Genomic DNA, 15,425 nt, shown 5'->3' with positions numbered 1-15,425 from the left:
TTTTTTTAAGTTTCGTAGTTCTTGCTAAGCCATTAAATTGCCCAGGCTGGGTTTGATTTCCTCCTTTTTTTTTTTTTTTTTTTTTTTTACTGGGGATCAAACTGAGAACCTTGCGCTTTCAAGGCAGGTGGCAGAACCATTGAGCTAAATCCCCGGCCCCCAGACTGGGTTTGAACTTTCGATCCTCCACATGATCTGGCTTACGATCTGGCCCCAGGTTCCCATAGGAAAAGGGAAGTCTCATACTAGAGCCGGGGAGGCAGACAGGTTTCTGCGGACCCAGAGCAGCTGCCCTGGACTGAGGGAAAGCCTCAAGGTTGGCCATGCCTCTGGAAGCAGGGGGCAAGACCCAAGTTCCTGACTTTCTGGGGAAGGACCCTTCTGGCACTGGGCCTGAGTCCCGATCGAGATCCTGGAGTTGCTGGGCGCTGTGGTGCACGTCTGTATTCCTAGAACTTAGGAGCCTGAGGCAGGAGGATCACTGCTAGTTGCAGTCCAGCCTGGGCTACAGAGCATTGTCTCAAAAAAAAAAAAAAAATTCCTGGGTCACAGGTGACCCCAGCAAGCAAGGCTGTGAGAAGGTCGAGTCATCTTAATAAAGCTCGAAAGTGGTGTTTGTGCATTGTTTTTCAGTCCTGGGGACTAAGCCCACGGCCTTTGCAGTGAGGTATGTCTCCAGCCCCCACTTTTTAAATTTTGTTTTTAAGACAGAGACTCCCTAAATCGCTAAATTGTCCAGGGTGGGCTGACATTGAGTGTTCTAGTCTCAAACTCCCGCCTTTACTCGCTTGGCTTCTGGTACTGCTTCTAGCTTCCTCAGTTTCCCCATCTCAAAAATGAGGATAATAGAAACCACTGCAGCATACTCTAAAGATGGAATTATTTTAAACACTCAAGGCACTTTCCAACAGTGCCCAATCGTCAGACTCTCCACACTGCTGCGAAGAGAGAGCTTGCTGCGGCGGTGACCCGGGAGGAAAGTGAGGTCCCTTAGTGCCAAGGTGGGGACTGGACGGGACTGAAGCAAGCAGTCGAGGGACTTCCGGGTAGACCCGGCACGGACACGGTCCCAGCCAGCCTCGCTCGGCCGCCCTCTGCGCTCGCCGCCAGAGGCCGCTGGGCTGCCGCGCTCCGAGCCCTGGCCACCAGCCCCGCCCACATTCCCCCGCCCCACCCAGGCCCCGCAGGCCCCGCCCCGCCCCGTCCAGAAGGCCCGGGTGGTCCCGCCCCCCGCCCAGAAGGCCCCACAGCCTTGAGTCTGGGTTTGCTCCGCCGCAGCATGAGCCTCCCCGCCGCCAGCCCGCTCTTCAAGCCGGGCGAGGACTGCGCCCCTGCATGGCGCGCGGCGCCGGCCGCCTACAATGCGACCGACACACACCTGGAAATCCTGGGCAAGCCGGTGATGGAGCGCTGGGAGACGCCATACATGCACTCACTGGCGGCTGCCGCCTCCTCCAGAGGTAGCTCCCGCCCGTGCTGACGCGGGGTAAACTGAGGCTGGGGCAGGCGTTCAACCTCAGGTCCTGCCCAGGTGCTCTACCATCTCTGTGTGCCTCGGTTTCCTCGCCTGGGTAATGGGGTTGTTAGTGGGGGTAACTTAGGCAGTAAAGGAGAGGGGCGCAGGCACGAGCCCACTACCCCGTCCCCCACACAGCGGGACCTGGAACTTATTCTTCCTGGGAGATGAGGGCTCCTCCCCAGGCTATGTCTTCGGACGCGCAGCTCCAGGGTGGAAATTGGTGTTGCGGCCCCCATCTGCAGCCGGGGTGAGGATCTGGGCTTTGGGTCGTGGGCCAGGAGGCTGCCTAGCACAGCCTGGGAGGCCCCGCCCCCACCGTGGCTAAGAATAGCTGGGGAAAGCAGAGCTAGGGAGACAGCTGTCTGGTAGAGTGGTTCTGCACTGCCCAGTCCGAGCCCAAGGGGTCCCCAGGGCTCCCCCAGCTCCCGACAGGCCGGTCCAGAGCATGTGGCTCCCGCGTACTGGGCCTCAATGTTCCCACTTGGCAAATGGGCATATCCGGTGTCCCTGAGCAGAGTGGCACAGAGAAGATGGAGGAGGAACCAGATTATGCCCTCCGTGGTCTCTTCAGGCCTTGCCCGTGCAAGCTGGAAGGAGGAAAGAGGACAGAAAAGTTGCCAACTAGAGCGATAAGAGCCACAGTACAAACAGTGTGGGCTGGGGCTCAAAGTCCAAGGCCTCCCCCTTCACCCCACAGGCTGAGGCCAAACCCAGCTATGCAAGTACTCCCTGGCTGGCCACCCTCTCTCTGGTCACTGGCCAGGGCTTGTGCTGGCCCCTCTCAGGATGGCTGTGTCCACCTATCCTTGTGGTGAATGTGACCCACAGGCAGGGACCCACCCATTGCCCCGTCCTCCAGCCAGCTCCCCAGCTGGGGCCCTGTGTGTGATGCCTGGGCCCCCGCTGTCTCCACAGGGGGCCGGGTCCTGGAGGTGGGCTTCGGCATGGCCATTGCAGCCTCAAAGGTGCAGGAGGCCCCCATCACTGAGCACTGGATCATTGAGTGTAATGATGGCGTCTTCCAGCGGCTCCAGGCCTGGGCCCAGCAGCAGCCACACAAGGTGCAGCCCCCTAGCCGGCTCCTGGGGGCCCCAGAGATGGAGGTTGGTCTCCCTTGGGACTCTCTTTCTGCAGGTGGATAGATCTTGGGGGCCTCCCTGACCTTCACCCTGTTTTTCTTTCTCTCTCCAAGGTTGTCCCCTTGAAAGGCCTGTGGGAGGATGTGGCACCCACACTGCCGGACGGTCACTTTGATGGTGAGGGGGCTCTGGGAGCTGGATGGGGAGGACACCCAACGGGGGATGTGTGGGGCTTCTGCCTACTGTTGCACCATCCTCTGCTGTGGACTCAAGGGGGCAGAGCCTGGGTGGGCAGGGACACACGAGGGCCTGGCAGGCAGGTGCGCAGTCTGGTGGTCTGGCCCTTCTGCTCTGGGATGAGCTGAGGCTGCTGGGTGACCCTGAATGGACAGGCTGGTGTCCCCATGCAGGGATCCTGTACGACACGTACCCACTGTCGGAGGAGACCTGGCACACGCACCAGTTCAACTTCATCAAGGTAGGCACTGGGCACCCGTCTTTCCCAACTTGCCTGGGTGTAGCAGCCCATGGGGGGCCTGTCCACACCACAGCTGCCCTTCTGACTACTGCCCCCCAGAACCACGCCTTCCGCCTGCTGAAGCCAGGGGGTGTCCTCACCTACTGCAATCTCACCTCCTGGGGCGAGCTCCTGAAGTCCAAGTACTCAGACATCACCACCATGTTTGAGGTGAGACTTTCCTACCCTTTAGCTGGGCAGTGATGTTGGGGGCTGGGCGGCTGGAGTTGCCCTGTGCCCTGGGGAGGGCCCCTTCCTCCCACAGGCTGTGGGAGGCTTGGATTATGCTGTCATTTTCCATTTGGGAACTAGACAAGGCCCTTACCAGCTCATCCACCTCCCATGGCTCCCTAGTGCTCTTGGGTTCAGCCTGAGCTTCTCACATTCCCTCTGCCCTTCATTGCCAGGCCAGGTGCCCTCTCAGGGCTTCTGTTCACCCTGTTCCTCTAACTACTCTCCTGAAAGCCTGCCACATGCCATGGTGCCAAGACGGTGGTTTTCCAGGTCCTTTGCTGTCCTGACTCTTTTACTCTGGCACTCACTGTCGAGGATACAGGCCTGTAGGGGTGGGAGTGAGTGTCTCCCTGTCCCTGGGATGCACGTCTGGGGCTGGCATTCAAGGACACCCAGGGGCAGGAAGGTGCTGCTGCTCAGGCCTCTCAGCTGGACAGTCCTGTCCACACCTGTGGTGGGTCCCTGTGCTTCTGGTGCTGTGCTTGGGGTGTAGGCAAGGCCCCAAGGCCCTGGGGTGACTCATGCCCCTCCCACCAGGAGACGCAGGTGCCAGCGCTGCAAGAGGCGGGCTTCCAGAGGGAGAACATCCGCATCGAGGTGATGGGGCTGGTGCCACCGGCCAACTGCCGCTACTACGCCTTCCCACAGATGATCACACCCCTGGTTACCAAGCAGTGAGCGCCCATCCTCCTCGCTGTGTCTGAGAACCAGCCATGCGACACAGACGGCCTCCCTCCAGGGCACGAGGGTGAAATAAACATGGGCACTGGCCTGGATGGTGGGCGGAGTGTGCAACTCTGAGTGCCGTCACCCCGCAGGGCCTATCATCCTGCCTGACACTGTCCATGCCCTGGGCAGCCATGCCACTCACCCCAGTGGTTTGCAGTGAGGACTAAGGGGGTGCCCCTGAGGCTGGGGTGTCTTGTGGAGTCAGTCCACAATGAGTGCCTCTGCTTTCAGGTGTCTTGGCTCCCACTGTGGTCTGGCCCAATCTGTCCCCCAGGGGAGCTGCCCCTCTGCAGGAGACCCACTTTCCAGGGACCCTCCTGTGGGCTCCTGGTCAGGGACCAGGCTCAGGCCGTTCCCTCCACCTGCAGCACAGTTCCCCCTCTGTGTGGTTTTACCCTAGAAGCTGCCTTGGCTGGGGCCGGGCACCACTGTCCCCCATGTCCCAGGTGGGGAGCCACCGATATGCAGTGGCAGACACAGAGGACCTGCAGGAGGATCAGTCTCCAGGGCCCGGCCACTGAAAGTCTGCTGAATAAATGTCATCAGGAAAGCACGGACTGGAGGAGACCACGGGCCTTCTCAAGGGCTGGGCTGGGAGAGGTAGAGCCCGGGTGTTGAGGATCTCATCTGGACTGCACCCACGTCTACAGGCTGAGGGACAGCTGGCGAGGGACCCGGCCTGTCTCTTTTTAGCCCCTGACCTTGGCCATGTGTGGGTCCCCACTGCCCCTCATTCAGAAACGGCCTCAGGGGCAGCAGCCGGCCTCAGCCATGCAGCTGGCCAGAGGCCACTGCCCCCTACCCCAACCCTGAGGTGGCTCAGTGTGGGGGAGGGACAAGGGCAGGCTTTGCGACTGTGGGGCCTGAGAAGGAGACTGAGTCAGGAGACTCCAGCTTCTAGCTCCCCAAAGCCAGACTGTCCCAGGAAAGGTTGCAGCTGGGTGATGGCTCAACTGTGGGCCTTGGTGTTCTCATCCATGTAAAAGGCAGAGGAGACCCTGCCCGATGGGTGCAGGATGTCTGGTCCCCACCCACACTGCACGAGGCACCAGTGCAATCAAGGAGGTTTATTTACAATCTTGGTTTATTCACAATCTTGGGGCCACTCCAGCGGCACCAGTGCGTCAGGACCGCACGCAGTGTGGCTGTGGGCTACTACCGGCGGTACCAGATCCCAATTCTCTTCTCCCGCTTGATTTTCCGCTGCAGCTGCAGGATGCCGTAGAGCAGGGCCTCGGCCGTGGGTGGGCAGCCTGCGGGGACGGAGCCTCAGCCTCCCATCCTCCTCCCTCCCTCCTCGCACCAGCCCCTGGGAAGGTTGGGAAGTGAGGCCCTGGACTAGTAAGGGGCCCTGTGCTGGCCTTCCCTTCCCGGCCTTCCCTTCCCTTCGGGAGAGGCCTGGGACTGAGAGGGATCTCTCCACTTAGCAATTTGCAATTTCCACTAAGCAAGTTGATGCGCTTTTATAGTTAACTCTAATTCAATGTCAGACCCTCTCCCTGCCTTTTGAGAGGTGCCAGGAGCCAGGCGTCAGCCCTGCTTTCTGGCCGTGCTGACCACTGGCTGCCCTTGGGGCAGCTGATGTGTGAAGCCACGTGCAGAGGGACATCCATGGGACTGACTGCCAGGTAACTGAACCTCAAACAGCCAGTGCTTGTTAAGTATCATTTAGATATACTTTTTTGTTTTTTGGTATGGGGATCGAACTCAGGACCTTGTGCTTGTGAGGCAGGCACAGTCCCACTGAGCTAAATCCCTGGCCCTTTTTGGTTTTTTTGGAGACAGGATCTCACTGTGTAGTTCAGGCTGGCCTCGAATTCACTATGCAGTCCAGGCTGGCCTTGGACTCTTGGCAGTCCTCCTGCTTCAGCCTCTCGAGTGCTGGATGACAGGTGTGTGCCACCACACACAGCTACAATTTTTTTTTTTTTTTTTTTTTTGGTACCGGGGATCAAACTCAGGCAGAACCACTGAGCTAAATCCCCAGCCCCCAGCTACTGTTTTGAAAATTATTATTCATTGTGATTCTGACATTCAAAGTTAGCTGAGCATCCTGAACTTTTTTATTTTTCTGAGGTCACAGGGATTAGAACCACTGCCTACATTTCCAGCACTCCCCACCCCACCTGTTTTAAATATTTTTTTTGAAACAGGGTCTCTCTCTGTACCCAGGCTGTCCTTGAACCTGTGGTGATGCTCCTGCCTCAGCTTCCTGCCTCAGCATGCGCTACCACACCCAGCTCCCTTTTTATTTTGAAACAGGGTCTCACTAAATTGCTACATTGCCCAGGCTTGTGATACTCCCATCAGTCCCCAGAGTGCTGGAACGACAGGCATGCACCACCATGCCTGGTACTTTTATGTTGTATACCTGGCCACCTTGAAGATCCCCAGCCTGGAGTCTCACAGGCCCTTCTGTGAGAATGAGGACCAGGGCCAATGTCCTGCCCTCCAGAGACTTTTCTTTGTTAGTTTCAGTAACTGCATTTCTTTGGACTTTATCTCTCAGACAGAACCACATGAAACTGAAGCTGGTAACTGGCAAATGTTGGCCATTCATTCCCTTCTGCTACTCTGACTTTTTGACACGGACCAGGCTACCACCCGGACCTTCTGTCAGGGAGACCCCATGACCAAGGGGGTCAGGCCTGGGGTGGCGCTGTTTCTCCATCCACAGTGTGGATGGGGGAGGAGCAGAGTGAGCAGGCCCAGGCCGTCCTCACCTGGCACATAGATGTCCACGGGCACGATGCGGTCACAGCCCCTCACAACAGAGTAGGAGTAGTGGTAGTAGCCTCCTCCGTTGGCACAGCTGGGGGAGAAAACGCCCTGAGGGGCCACCCTGGCATTCGTGGACCCCTGCCCACCCTATCTCCTATCAGGCATCTGCCCACCAAGAAGGGGGGTTGCAGATCCCAGACAGGTGGCCAGCAGAGACAAAGCCCCTCTGGGAACCTTGAGGCGGGGTGCACAAGTAAATGTGTGCTGGGAAACAGGAAGCGCCCCCCTGGAGCTCTGATGATCAACTCCCCTGGGGAGTGTGGGGTTGGAGACCCGTTAACAAAAAGCCCCTTCAAACAGCAAAGATCAGAGCCCAGGTGTAGGGAGCACGGGAGGCAGCCCTGTCTGTGGAGCGGCGTGGAACCTCTGCCCGCCCCATCTCTGCCACTGGGGGCCACGCACTGTGGGAGACCCAGTAATGCCTGTCACTTCATCACACTGCTCACCAGGGCCAGGAAAATGGAAATAACCACTGTGTTTGGCCAGGTAAACTCTGGAATGTTCTACAGCCATTCAGAATTAGGTTACTTATAAGTCCTCACACCGGGACATCACTCAGCCAACAAAAGGAGCAAGGCTGTGACACTCCACAGCGTGGACAGACCTTGAGGACACCGTGCTCAGTGAGAGATGCCAGACATGGGAGACACAGCGTGGGTCAGGCGACTCCAGAGATGGGAAGTGGACTCCTGGGTGCTGTGGCTGGGGAGGGGATGGGTGACTGTTCATGGGGACAAATGGGGCTTTCTTTGGGGTGACAGAGTTTTGGAACCAAGTAGTGACAACAGTCATGCATCTCTTGACACTTTCAAAGGCTGCACTTACACAGCACTGAGCTGGGTGGACAGGAGGCCGCCTGGAGCTTGGGCTGTTAGTGCATGGGGAAGCAGCCTGGGTGAGGGCAATGGGCATGTGACAGGTGGCAGCTAGGTACACTGTGTGCTGAGAACGTGCTAAGGGCCTTGCCCTGTGATACCCGGACAGATGTGAGGGGCTAATGTGGGGTGGGGGCAGTACTCACCTCCCCATGGACACGACGTAGCGTGGCTCTGGCATCTGGTCGTAGACCTGGAGGAGGCGCAGTATCAGGCTCCGCATGCTGCTCCGTGTGGGTGGGAAGGGAGGGCAGGGGGGCCGGGCCTACCTTGCGGAGTGCCGGGGCCATCTTGTTGGTAAGTGTGCCGGCCACGATCATCACATCAGCCTGGCGCGGGCTGGCGCGGAAGACCACGCCGAAGCGGTCCATGTCATAGCGGGGCGCAGCCATGTGCATCATTTCCACGGCGCAGCAGGCCAGGCCAAAGGTCATGGGCCACAGCGAGCTCTGGGTGAGGGCGGGCCCGTCAGTCACCGTACACTCGGGTCTCTAGCCTCACTTTAGAATCGGAGGGCAGCGGCCAGGCTCCAGGCCCAGGAGAGGGCGCAGAACCAGGGCCATTCCCATCCACCCTCCCGGGACCGGACCCCAGTAGCCCTGGACACCATGTGCGGCTCGTCCAGGAAGCCTGCCTGATTCCTTTGCTGTCCTCCAACATTTGGTGTCTTGTTTCCCCCACACCTCCCGCTCCTTCTGACCTGGGTCTGATGCCTAGAAGTGGCCCCAATGGCCATCAACAGCTGTGTGTATGTGGCTGGGCTGCAGAGTGGTAACAGGTCACCCCTTGGCCTGGATGGCCAGGGCCACCTGGCTAGCACCTGCACCGGACAGACCCTGGCCATGTCCCTGAGCTTCGGTGATTACAAAGGACCCTGCAGCGGGCAGCTCCATGCTGGCAGCTGCGGGGTCCTGCGGGAGGCTGCCCTGGGCACAGAGCCCAATGCAGACAAAGAGGGAGGCAGAGCCGTGCACACCATCAATGGGCCATTGTGAGAATGGTATCACTGTGAGGCAGGACGCTGGGTGGAGGTGCGGGGAGTGGCTAGCTGGCCACAGGGATGGGTGTTGTGGGTGCCTGGGGGAAGGCCATGTGGACTTTTCTGAGGACCTATCCTGTTTAGCCTGCATGGCTTTTTGAAGTTAAAAATCACTTTCACACTAGAAGAGAAAAAGAATGAACGCAGAGGCCAGAATGAGACCTGTAGGAGGAGCAGCTGAGTCGCTGGGGCCAGGGCAAGGAGGCCAGGCAGTGGGGTGGGAGGAGGGTGAGCCCCAACACAGAATCGGGGGTGCTCAGGAGAGCCCAGCCTCACCCCAGGGCCCAGGGGTGGTATATGTGTCCCTGGGAAGAGGGGATAGGAGGGCTCACCCGGCGGGCCCAGTTGATGAGGTCATCCAGCTTGGCCACCACATACTCGCCGCGGCTCCTGGGGAGTGTGGGGGGCTTTGGGACCAGGGCTCCAACGTTGGCCACAGCAGGCTGGGTGCTGGGTACAGGGACACACAGGCATGGGAGGTGTCAGTGACACAGCCACGGGGTGGCCACCAATAGCCCCTGCTGGGGACCCAGCCTGGGGGAGCTGCCAGGAGGTGTGGACAGAGGAGCAGTCACAGGCAGGGTCCCTGGATAGCATGGGGTGAACCCTGAGGCCCAGCCCACAGCCAGGACTCACTGAAGGCGAGGAATGAGACATGGCTGCTCCCAGGGGCTCAGCATCCAGGACCCCAGGATGCGTGTGGCCACAGGGCTCCCAGGCAACCAGGACGCACACCCAGAAAGCACCAGAGGGAGATGTGGGGAGGAGGGTGGGGGTGGCCTCACCTGCCCGGGCCCTTGGCGGCCCAGCTCTGATGGACACCTCGCGCCTGCACAACCGCGCCCACACTGGAGCTGCAGAGACTCCAGTAAGTGGCCGCCCTGAGCCCAGAGCCCAGCCCTTCCCAGTCATCCCTTCCCACCTCAAACCCCTTGCTCCTCTGCCTGCCACCCCTCCCCTCACTCAGGCCCCAACCCGCATGATGGCTCAGATCTAACAGTTTCTCCAGGTGCATGGACCACTGACTGCCTGAGTAAGGACGATCCCGGAAAAAGCTACAGAAGGAAACCAAGACCAGGCCCACCCTGCCTGACCGAGGGGACCCTGGATGCTCTGGATGGTGGGCCTCAGGCCTCCCGAGTTGCTGGGAGCTGGCTGTCCTTGAGCCAGGCTTGCAGGATACCGTGGTGGGACAGGGGGAGTGTGCTCTGAGGGCACTGAGCCCTGCCAGTCTCTGTCAATCCACAAATGTCCCACAGAGGGCCCTGCGCACCTCTGCTGAGGAGAGATGCTAGCCCCAACCTGACCTGGCTCACTGGTAACCTTCCCCAGGGGATCCTCTGTCTGGGGGTGGGGGGTCTGTACACCCGCAGCCGAGCCTCCCGCCTGATAGGTACCAGTACTCACCGCAGGCCGAGGATCCGGATGCAGAGTGGGCCAGAAACTGTGGAGAGAATAGGGCTGGTGTGGGGTGAGTGGTGCTCGGGGCTGCAGGGCCAAGGTGCCCCGGCTGGGCCTTCCCTCCCTCCTGCCACACCCTGCTGTCTCCTCCACTCTCTCAATCCCACTCAGCAATCGCTTGGTGAGGAAGGATCTTCCAAAAGCAACTGCTTCTCTCCCTTGCTGAGGACCCTCGGCCCCCGGAAGCACACTCAGATCCTACATCAAGGTCCCCTCCCCGTGCTCACTGTGTCCCTCCTCAGGGTCTTTGCCTTGCTGCTCCCTCTGCCTTGAATGCCCTGGTGCACACACAGCCAGCCCCTTGTCCCTGAGGCCTCAGGTCAGGCACCCACTGGCCAGCCAGGCCCTCTGGGTCCCAGCACCATACCCTCTCTTATCTCTGTGCACTCACAGACTGCAGGCCTCCCCTGTGACAACAGGGCTTCCCTGCTTTGCCCTTGGCTGTGCCTGGCATACAAATGGTGCTCAGTAACTGAGGCTCTGGACACTGGGCTGGGGCTTGAGGGTTTCAGATCCTGCTGGGCACTGCCCTGTGCTCTAGGAGCATGCAGCCAGGAGGGTAGCAAAGGCACTGTCCATATCAACCGACACAGGCAAGGGCCCTCAGGAGGAGCTGACTGCAAGGGAAGATGGGGAGGGACACCCTGGATGGAGGCAGTTCTGGAAGGGAATAGCCAGGAGGACAAAGTCGGGGTGGTGGAGGTGGGTAGGGACCTTCATGAATAGTGGAGCAGGCAGACAGGCCATGGTTGGTGAACATCCAGGGCTGAACTATGTCCACTAAATGCACATGGTGAAGCCTTAGCCCCAGCACCTCAGAATGTGACTGTGTTTGGAGACAGGGTCTCTACAGAGGTAATTAACAATTAACAATGGAGGTGCTAGGAGACCGAGCTGACACACCCGGGCCACGGGGTCGGGAACTATGGTGCTTCCGAACATCCTGATCACCGGTACACTAGGAGTTGGAAAAACCACACTAGGCAAAGAACTTGCATCCAGATCAGGACTAAAGTACATTAATGTGGGTGATGTAGCTTGAGAAGGGTCATTATATAATGGCTACAATGAAGAGTATGAGTGTCCCATTTTAGATGAAGAAAAAGTAGTTGATGAGTTAGAGAACCAAATGGCAGAAGGTGGAGTTACTGTTGACTACCATGGTTGTGATTTCTTTCCTGAACGATGGTTTCATGCAGTTTTTGTGTTGAGAACAGATAACAGCATATTGTACAAAAGACTTGAAACAAGGGGTTATAATGAGAAGAAACTAGGAGACAAGATCGAGTGTGAGACTTTTCAAGTTCTTTATGAAGAGGCCATGTTATCATACAAGGAAGATATCGTGCACCAGCTGCCCAGCAATACGCCTGAAGAGCGAGAGGACAACATAAACCAGATCTTGAGATGGACTGTGCAGTGGGTCAAAGGTCACAACCCGTGACTGGTCACTTGGTGGTGCCTCTTTGCCCACCTTGTAGACAGGGCCTCCAAATATCTGTAAAAACCAGAACTATGTGGAAGGCCCAGCAGGTATTTTTATGCCTGGATTTCTTTTTCTCCATGAGAAAGTTAAACAATCACAAATATAATGAATACAATTATTATTAAGTATTTAAAATATCCATCAGTTGCTAAACAATAAATTTGATCAAATGGGTAAAAAAACCAAAAAAACAACGATGGATAGGTGAGGTCCCTGACAGGGGCCCGGATCCACGGGCCTGAAGGCCATATAATAAACAAGGGTCAGGACACAGGAACCCAGAGGGAAGACCAGGTGAAGTCCCAGGGAGAAGACAGCACCTACAAGCCACGGCGAGACATCAGGAGCAGCCCAACCTGTAACACCTTGATGAGGTGGACCTTCAGCCTCCAGGACTGTGGGTGATGAATTACGGTCATCTAAGCCACCTGAGCAAATCAGTCCAGGCCTGAGAGTCCACACAACCTCCCCCAACCCCCTGGAGCTAGCCTTCACCTCGCCCAGGGTGCTGCTTTCTGCGGCCCCAAGCAGGCTGCAAGTCTCCCAAGGACATGACAGTGACCTACTTCTTGGCAGGCGTGAGGCTGGGCACAAAGACAGATTAGCTGCCTCTCCCTGAGCCTCAGTTTTCCCACTTGAAAACTTAGAGCCTTGGAAATACAGCAAAACAAACGCCCTGCTGAGTACCTCAGAGGTGATGGGAATAGGATTTTTTTTTTTTTTTTGAGATGGTGGTCTCACTATGGTGACCAGACTAGTCCCAAACTCTTAAATGGAAGCAATCCTTCTGCCTCAGCCTCCCAAGCAGCTGAGCCTCTCAAGCAGCAGTGTGCCAATGCACCCAGCTTTGGGACAGGTATTTTTAACAAAGGATTCCTGGTGAGAATTCAGAAGAACTGTGAGCTTGCACAGAAAAACAAATAACCTCTTCACTATCATCAGAGTCTTACTGAAAATGAGCTTTTTGTTCAGTTCTGACCCCAGAGAACGGAACACAGCAGTACTGGCAAGACCTGTAACTTTTCATCAGCAAAACCAGAGAGTCTTAACTGTGTGACAGATGAAACGGACAACTCCAAGAATCAATCGACAGTCCCCTCTGCTCCATACGACTCTGCTAGACCTACCCCAGATCTGGCATCTTGTGCATTATAACAATCAAAGCACACAGGTAACTAAGTCACCAATTAGGTTGTCTTTCTTCCTTTCCTTTTCTTTCTTTTTTTGGGAGATAGGGTCTCACTATGCATAGCCCAGGTTGACCTTGAGCGCCCAGGATCCTCCCGCCTCAGCCTCTGGAGTACTGAGATTACAGGTGTGCTCCACCACACTTCGCTACCAATCAGGGTTTTGCGACAGTATTTGATAACTGTCTCTCAGTACCGCTGGTTTCTTCTCATCCTACGATTTTATTCCATGTCACTTTTTATTCAGTCACTTTATCTGAGGAAGGGTCTACATGCTACCTTGATGCCCAAAAGGTCCTCCGAGAAGGACAGTTAGAGACACCTGCTCTGCGAGTGGCTGTGGCCCCTAGGAGCTGCAGGAAGAAGCAAGTGGGGGATGGCTCAAGTGACTGGGCCCGCTCTGAACCTCAGTCCCGCTCCTCAGCTGAGTGCAAGCCCCGCCCCGTCCTCGCGGACCCTGCCAGAGCAGCATCTCGCACCGTGCCCGCGGGCGCCCGCCTCAGTTTCCCCGACCTGCTCATCACTGGCCAGGCCGGCATGAAGAAGCCCAAAAGACACTGCGGCCTCGACACAGGCTCCCGACACCTGCAGAAACCCAGGCTATGGCGCCCTAGGTCTCCAGGGTGCCCAACGTTCCCCAGCCTGGGCTCTGGAGCCCGACGTCCCCATGGCCACCACGATCCCGGGCCACAAGGACCCCGCGAACCCGGCGCCCGGGCCCCAGGCTCACCAGTCAGCGCTGCCATCTTTGCCTCGGCCTTCAGACAACCTCTGCGGTCCGCCCTCCTAGTGCTCCGGGTCCTCGGGGCCGTCACTCAAAGCGGCTCAGGATGTGTGCAGAAACCGGAACCTGGAGTTGGGCCGTTCCGCTGCTCTTTCCACCTCCGTGTTCGTGACCACGCCACGCGTCCTCAGACCACTCGCCCCGAAAAAAGAGGACGCGGGGATAAGGGTAACAAAAGAAAAGCCATCGCGCTGTCTTTTCTGATTTCAGAAGGCAAAAAAAAAGTGGAGCGCTCCCGTCCCTGGGTGGGCTCGAACCACCAACCTTTCGGTTAACAGCCGAACGCGCTAACCGATTGCGCCACAGAGACCGCGTTGGGGGTAGTGCTACCGACGCAGCCTTATGAGGTATATGCAAGAGCCGCTCCCGGGAAGAACTGCACCTGCGCAAGGCGTCTCGCCTCTGGGCGGAGTCTAGGAGTGAGCGGCCCCTGCTGTCCGGCCGAAATAGCTCAGTTGGGAGAGCGTTAGACTGAAGATCTAAAGGTCCCTGGTTCGATCCCGGGTTTCGGCAGGGTTTTTGATGTCCTGATCCGAATGTTGGTTTCCGTCTAATCAGAAAATTCAACTGTTTGTAAATTCAACTGTTTGTCCCATTTGGAGGTTTTATGATTTCAGTGCAAACACCCTGTCCCTTCTTTCTTCACTCATTATTTAAAAAAATTTTTTTTTGCTAGGCATGGTGGTTCAGGCCTGTAATCCCAGCACTCGGGAAGCTGAGGCAGGATTGCCACGAGTTCGAGGCCAGCCTGGGCTACCTAGTGAGTTGTAGGCCACCATGAACTACATACACAGTGAGACTCTGCCTTCCAAAAAAAAAAAAAAAATTGGGAGGGGGGCTGCTGAGGGTGGATTCTATATTGTTTAAAATTGCTAGGTCTAGAGCCAGTACTGATTGTCAAATGTAACATAAATACCAACTAAATAGAGTTGGCAAAAATACTTTCTACTTGCATGTTCTTTTTTCTTTTCTGGTACTGGCTTTGAACCTAGGGTCTTTGCACTGAGCTACACTGCAAGCTCTTTTTAAAAAATTTTTTTGACACAAGGTCTTGCTAAGTCATGAAATTGCCCAGGCCGAGCTCAAACTTGAGATCCTCCTGCCTCAGTCTCTCAGATGGGATGACAGGCCTGTGCCATTATGCTCGGCTCGGGAATTCTATTGAGTGACACAAAACAGACTAAGTCCTTTTTCTGCCCTGGTACCCCATCACAGCCCTGCATGACATCTGGTTATCATGTCTCCGGGGCCCTCTTTGGGAGGCTGCTATTGCTGGGGACCAGCAGGGGATAGAGATTAATTCAGGGCCCTAGGGGACAGGCTGGCTGCCTCCTGCTTGTGTGGGTTCGTCACCTTCCCGGGATGCTGTGTGACTGCCAAGGCCAGGTGGGCTGCTCACTCTGAGGGGAGCCTGTGTAAGCTGGATGCGGGGGGTCGAGGGAACGGAGGGCTTCAACACCCCTGCCCACCCTCCAGAGACGACACCCTGAGCTGCCAGCCAGGCTGCTCCTGGGCCCTGAGCTATGGGAACCATGAGAAGGAGCTATGTTTCCCACAGTGAGGTTTTGGGGCGATTTGGCCTGGAGGACAGGGTGGGAGCTGTCCCTGATGACAGCGGCTAAAGTGAGGTGCAGGGTTGAAGGGGAAAGGGTGAAAGGGGATTGTAGAGGGAAGGGGCAATGGAGGAAGAAGGGGGGGAGGGGGTGTGGTGCGACAGCCAGGGTCCCAAGCAGA

The 15,425-nt window shown here is 57.1% G+C and overlaps 2 protein-coding genes, 2 non-coding genes and 1 pseudogene across 6 annotated transcripts; 3 read left to right on the top strand and 2 right to left on the bottom strand.

Moving 5' to 3' along the window:
• Nucleotides 1-1,219: 1,219 nt before the first annotated feature.
• Nucleotides 1,220-4,130, top strand: Gamt (guanidinoacetate N-methyltransferase). Of its 3 annotated transcripts, none has more exons than XM_087201673.1 (6): nucleotides 1,225-1,460; nucleotides 2,435-2,622; nucleotides 2,712-2,775; nucleotides 3,009-3,076; nucleotides 3,176-3,286; nucleotides 3,887-4,130. In XM_087201673.1, exons 1-6 carry the CDS (start codon nucleotides 1,280-1,282, stop codon nucleotides 4,025-4,027), a joined length of 753 nt encoding a protein of 250 aa, XP_087057799.1. In that variant the 5' UTR covers nucleotides 1,225-1,279; the 3' UTR covers nucleotides 4,028-4,130. The 3 variants fall into 3 exon arrangements, with proteins under 3 accessions (XP_087057800.1, XP_087057799.1, XP_004866013.1); XM_004865956.3 differs by having other exon boundaries at nucleotides 1,227-1,460; nucleotides 2,435-2,580; XM_087201674.1 differs by lacking the exons at nucleotides 3,009-3,076; nucleotides 3,887-4,130 and having other exon boundaries at nucleotides 1,220-1,460; nucleotides 2,435-2,580; nucleotides 3,176-3,285.
• Nucleotides 4,131-5,130: 1,000 nt separating this feature from the next.
• Ndufs7 (NADH:ubiquinone oxidoreductase core subunit S7) lies at nucleotides 5,131-13,980 on the bottom strand. The gene is made up of 8 exons (XM_004865959.4): nucleotides 13,638-13,980; nucleotides 10,181-10,217; nucleotides 9,559-9,627; nucleotides 9,106-9,223; nucleotides 8,004-8,183; nucleotides 7,881-7,927; nucleotides 6,802-6,890; nucleotides 5,131-5,331 (listed from the first exon to the last, which is right to left on the bottom strand). Exons 1-8 carry the CDS (start codon nucleotides 13,651-13,653, stop codon nucleotides 5,234-5,236), a joined length of 654 nt encoding a protein of 217 aa, XP_004866016.1. The 5' UTR covers nucleotides 13,654-13,980; the 3' UTR covers nucleotides 5,131-5,233.
• On the top strand, nucleotides 11,049-11,819 carry LOC110345942 (adenylate kinase isoenzyme 6 pseudogene; annotated as a pseudogene).
• Nucleotides 13,928-14,001, bottom strand: Trnan-guu (transfer RNA asparagine (anticodon GUU)). Its single transcript has one exon. It is a non-coding gene; the product is annotated as a tRNA-Asn (tRNA).
• A 130-nt stretch (nucleotides 14,002-14,131) lies between these two features.
• Nucleotides 14,132-14,204, top strand: Trnaf-gaa (transfer RNA phenylalanine (anticodon GAA)). The gene has a single exon. It is a non-coding gene; the product is annotated as a tRNA-Phe (tRNA).
• The last annotated feature ends 1,221 nt before the right edge of the window (nucleotides 14,205-15,425 follow it).

The sequence above is a fragment of the Heterocephalus glaber genome, unplaced genomic scaffold, assembly GCF_053883595.1.
Source record: "Heterocephalus glaber isolate CG9 unplaced genomic scaffold, H.glaber_assembly_v1.0 deba00001760, whole genome shotgun sequence".
NCBI classification, from domain to species: domain Eukaryota; kingdom Metazoa; phylum Chordata; class Mammalia; order Rodentia; family Bathyergidae; genus Heterocephalus; species Heterocephalus glaber.
Note: the sequence above shows the minus strand (reverse complement) of the source record. Positions and strands in the feature narration are given on the sequence as shown.

Bases quoted from the DNA above. Each gene is read 5' to 3' on its own strand.
- Gamt (XM_087201673.1), top strand. From the start codon at position 1,280: ATGAGCCTCCCCGCCGCCAGCCCGCTCTTCAAGCCGGGCGAGGACTGC. The intron at 3,077-3,175 runs GTAGGCACTGGG...ACTGCCCCCCAG, and splicing joins ACCAGTTCAACTTCATCAAG to AACCACGCCTTCCGCCTGCT. The intron at 3,287-3,886 runs GTGAGACTTTCC...CCCTCCCACCAG, and splicing joins ACATCACCACCATGTTTGAG to GAGACGCAGGTGCCAGCGCT.
- Ndufs7 (XM_004865959.4), bottom strand. The intron at 9,224-9,558 runs GTGAGGCCACCC...CCCTGTACCCAG, and splicing joins GCCGCCAAGGGCCCGGGCAG to CACCCAGCCTGCTGTGGCCA. The intron at 5,332-6,801 runs GTGAGGACGGCC...CCGTCCCCGCAG, and splicing joins CGTGGACATCTATGTGCCAG to GCTGCCCACCCACGGCCGAG.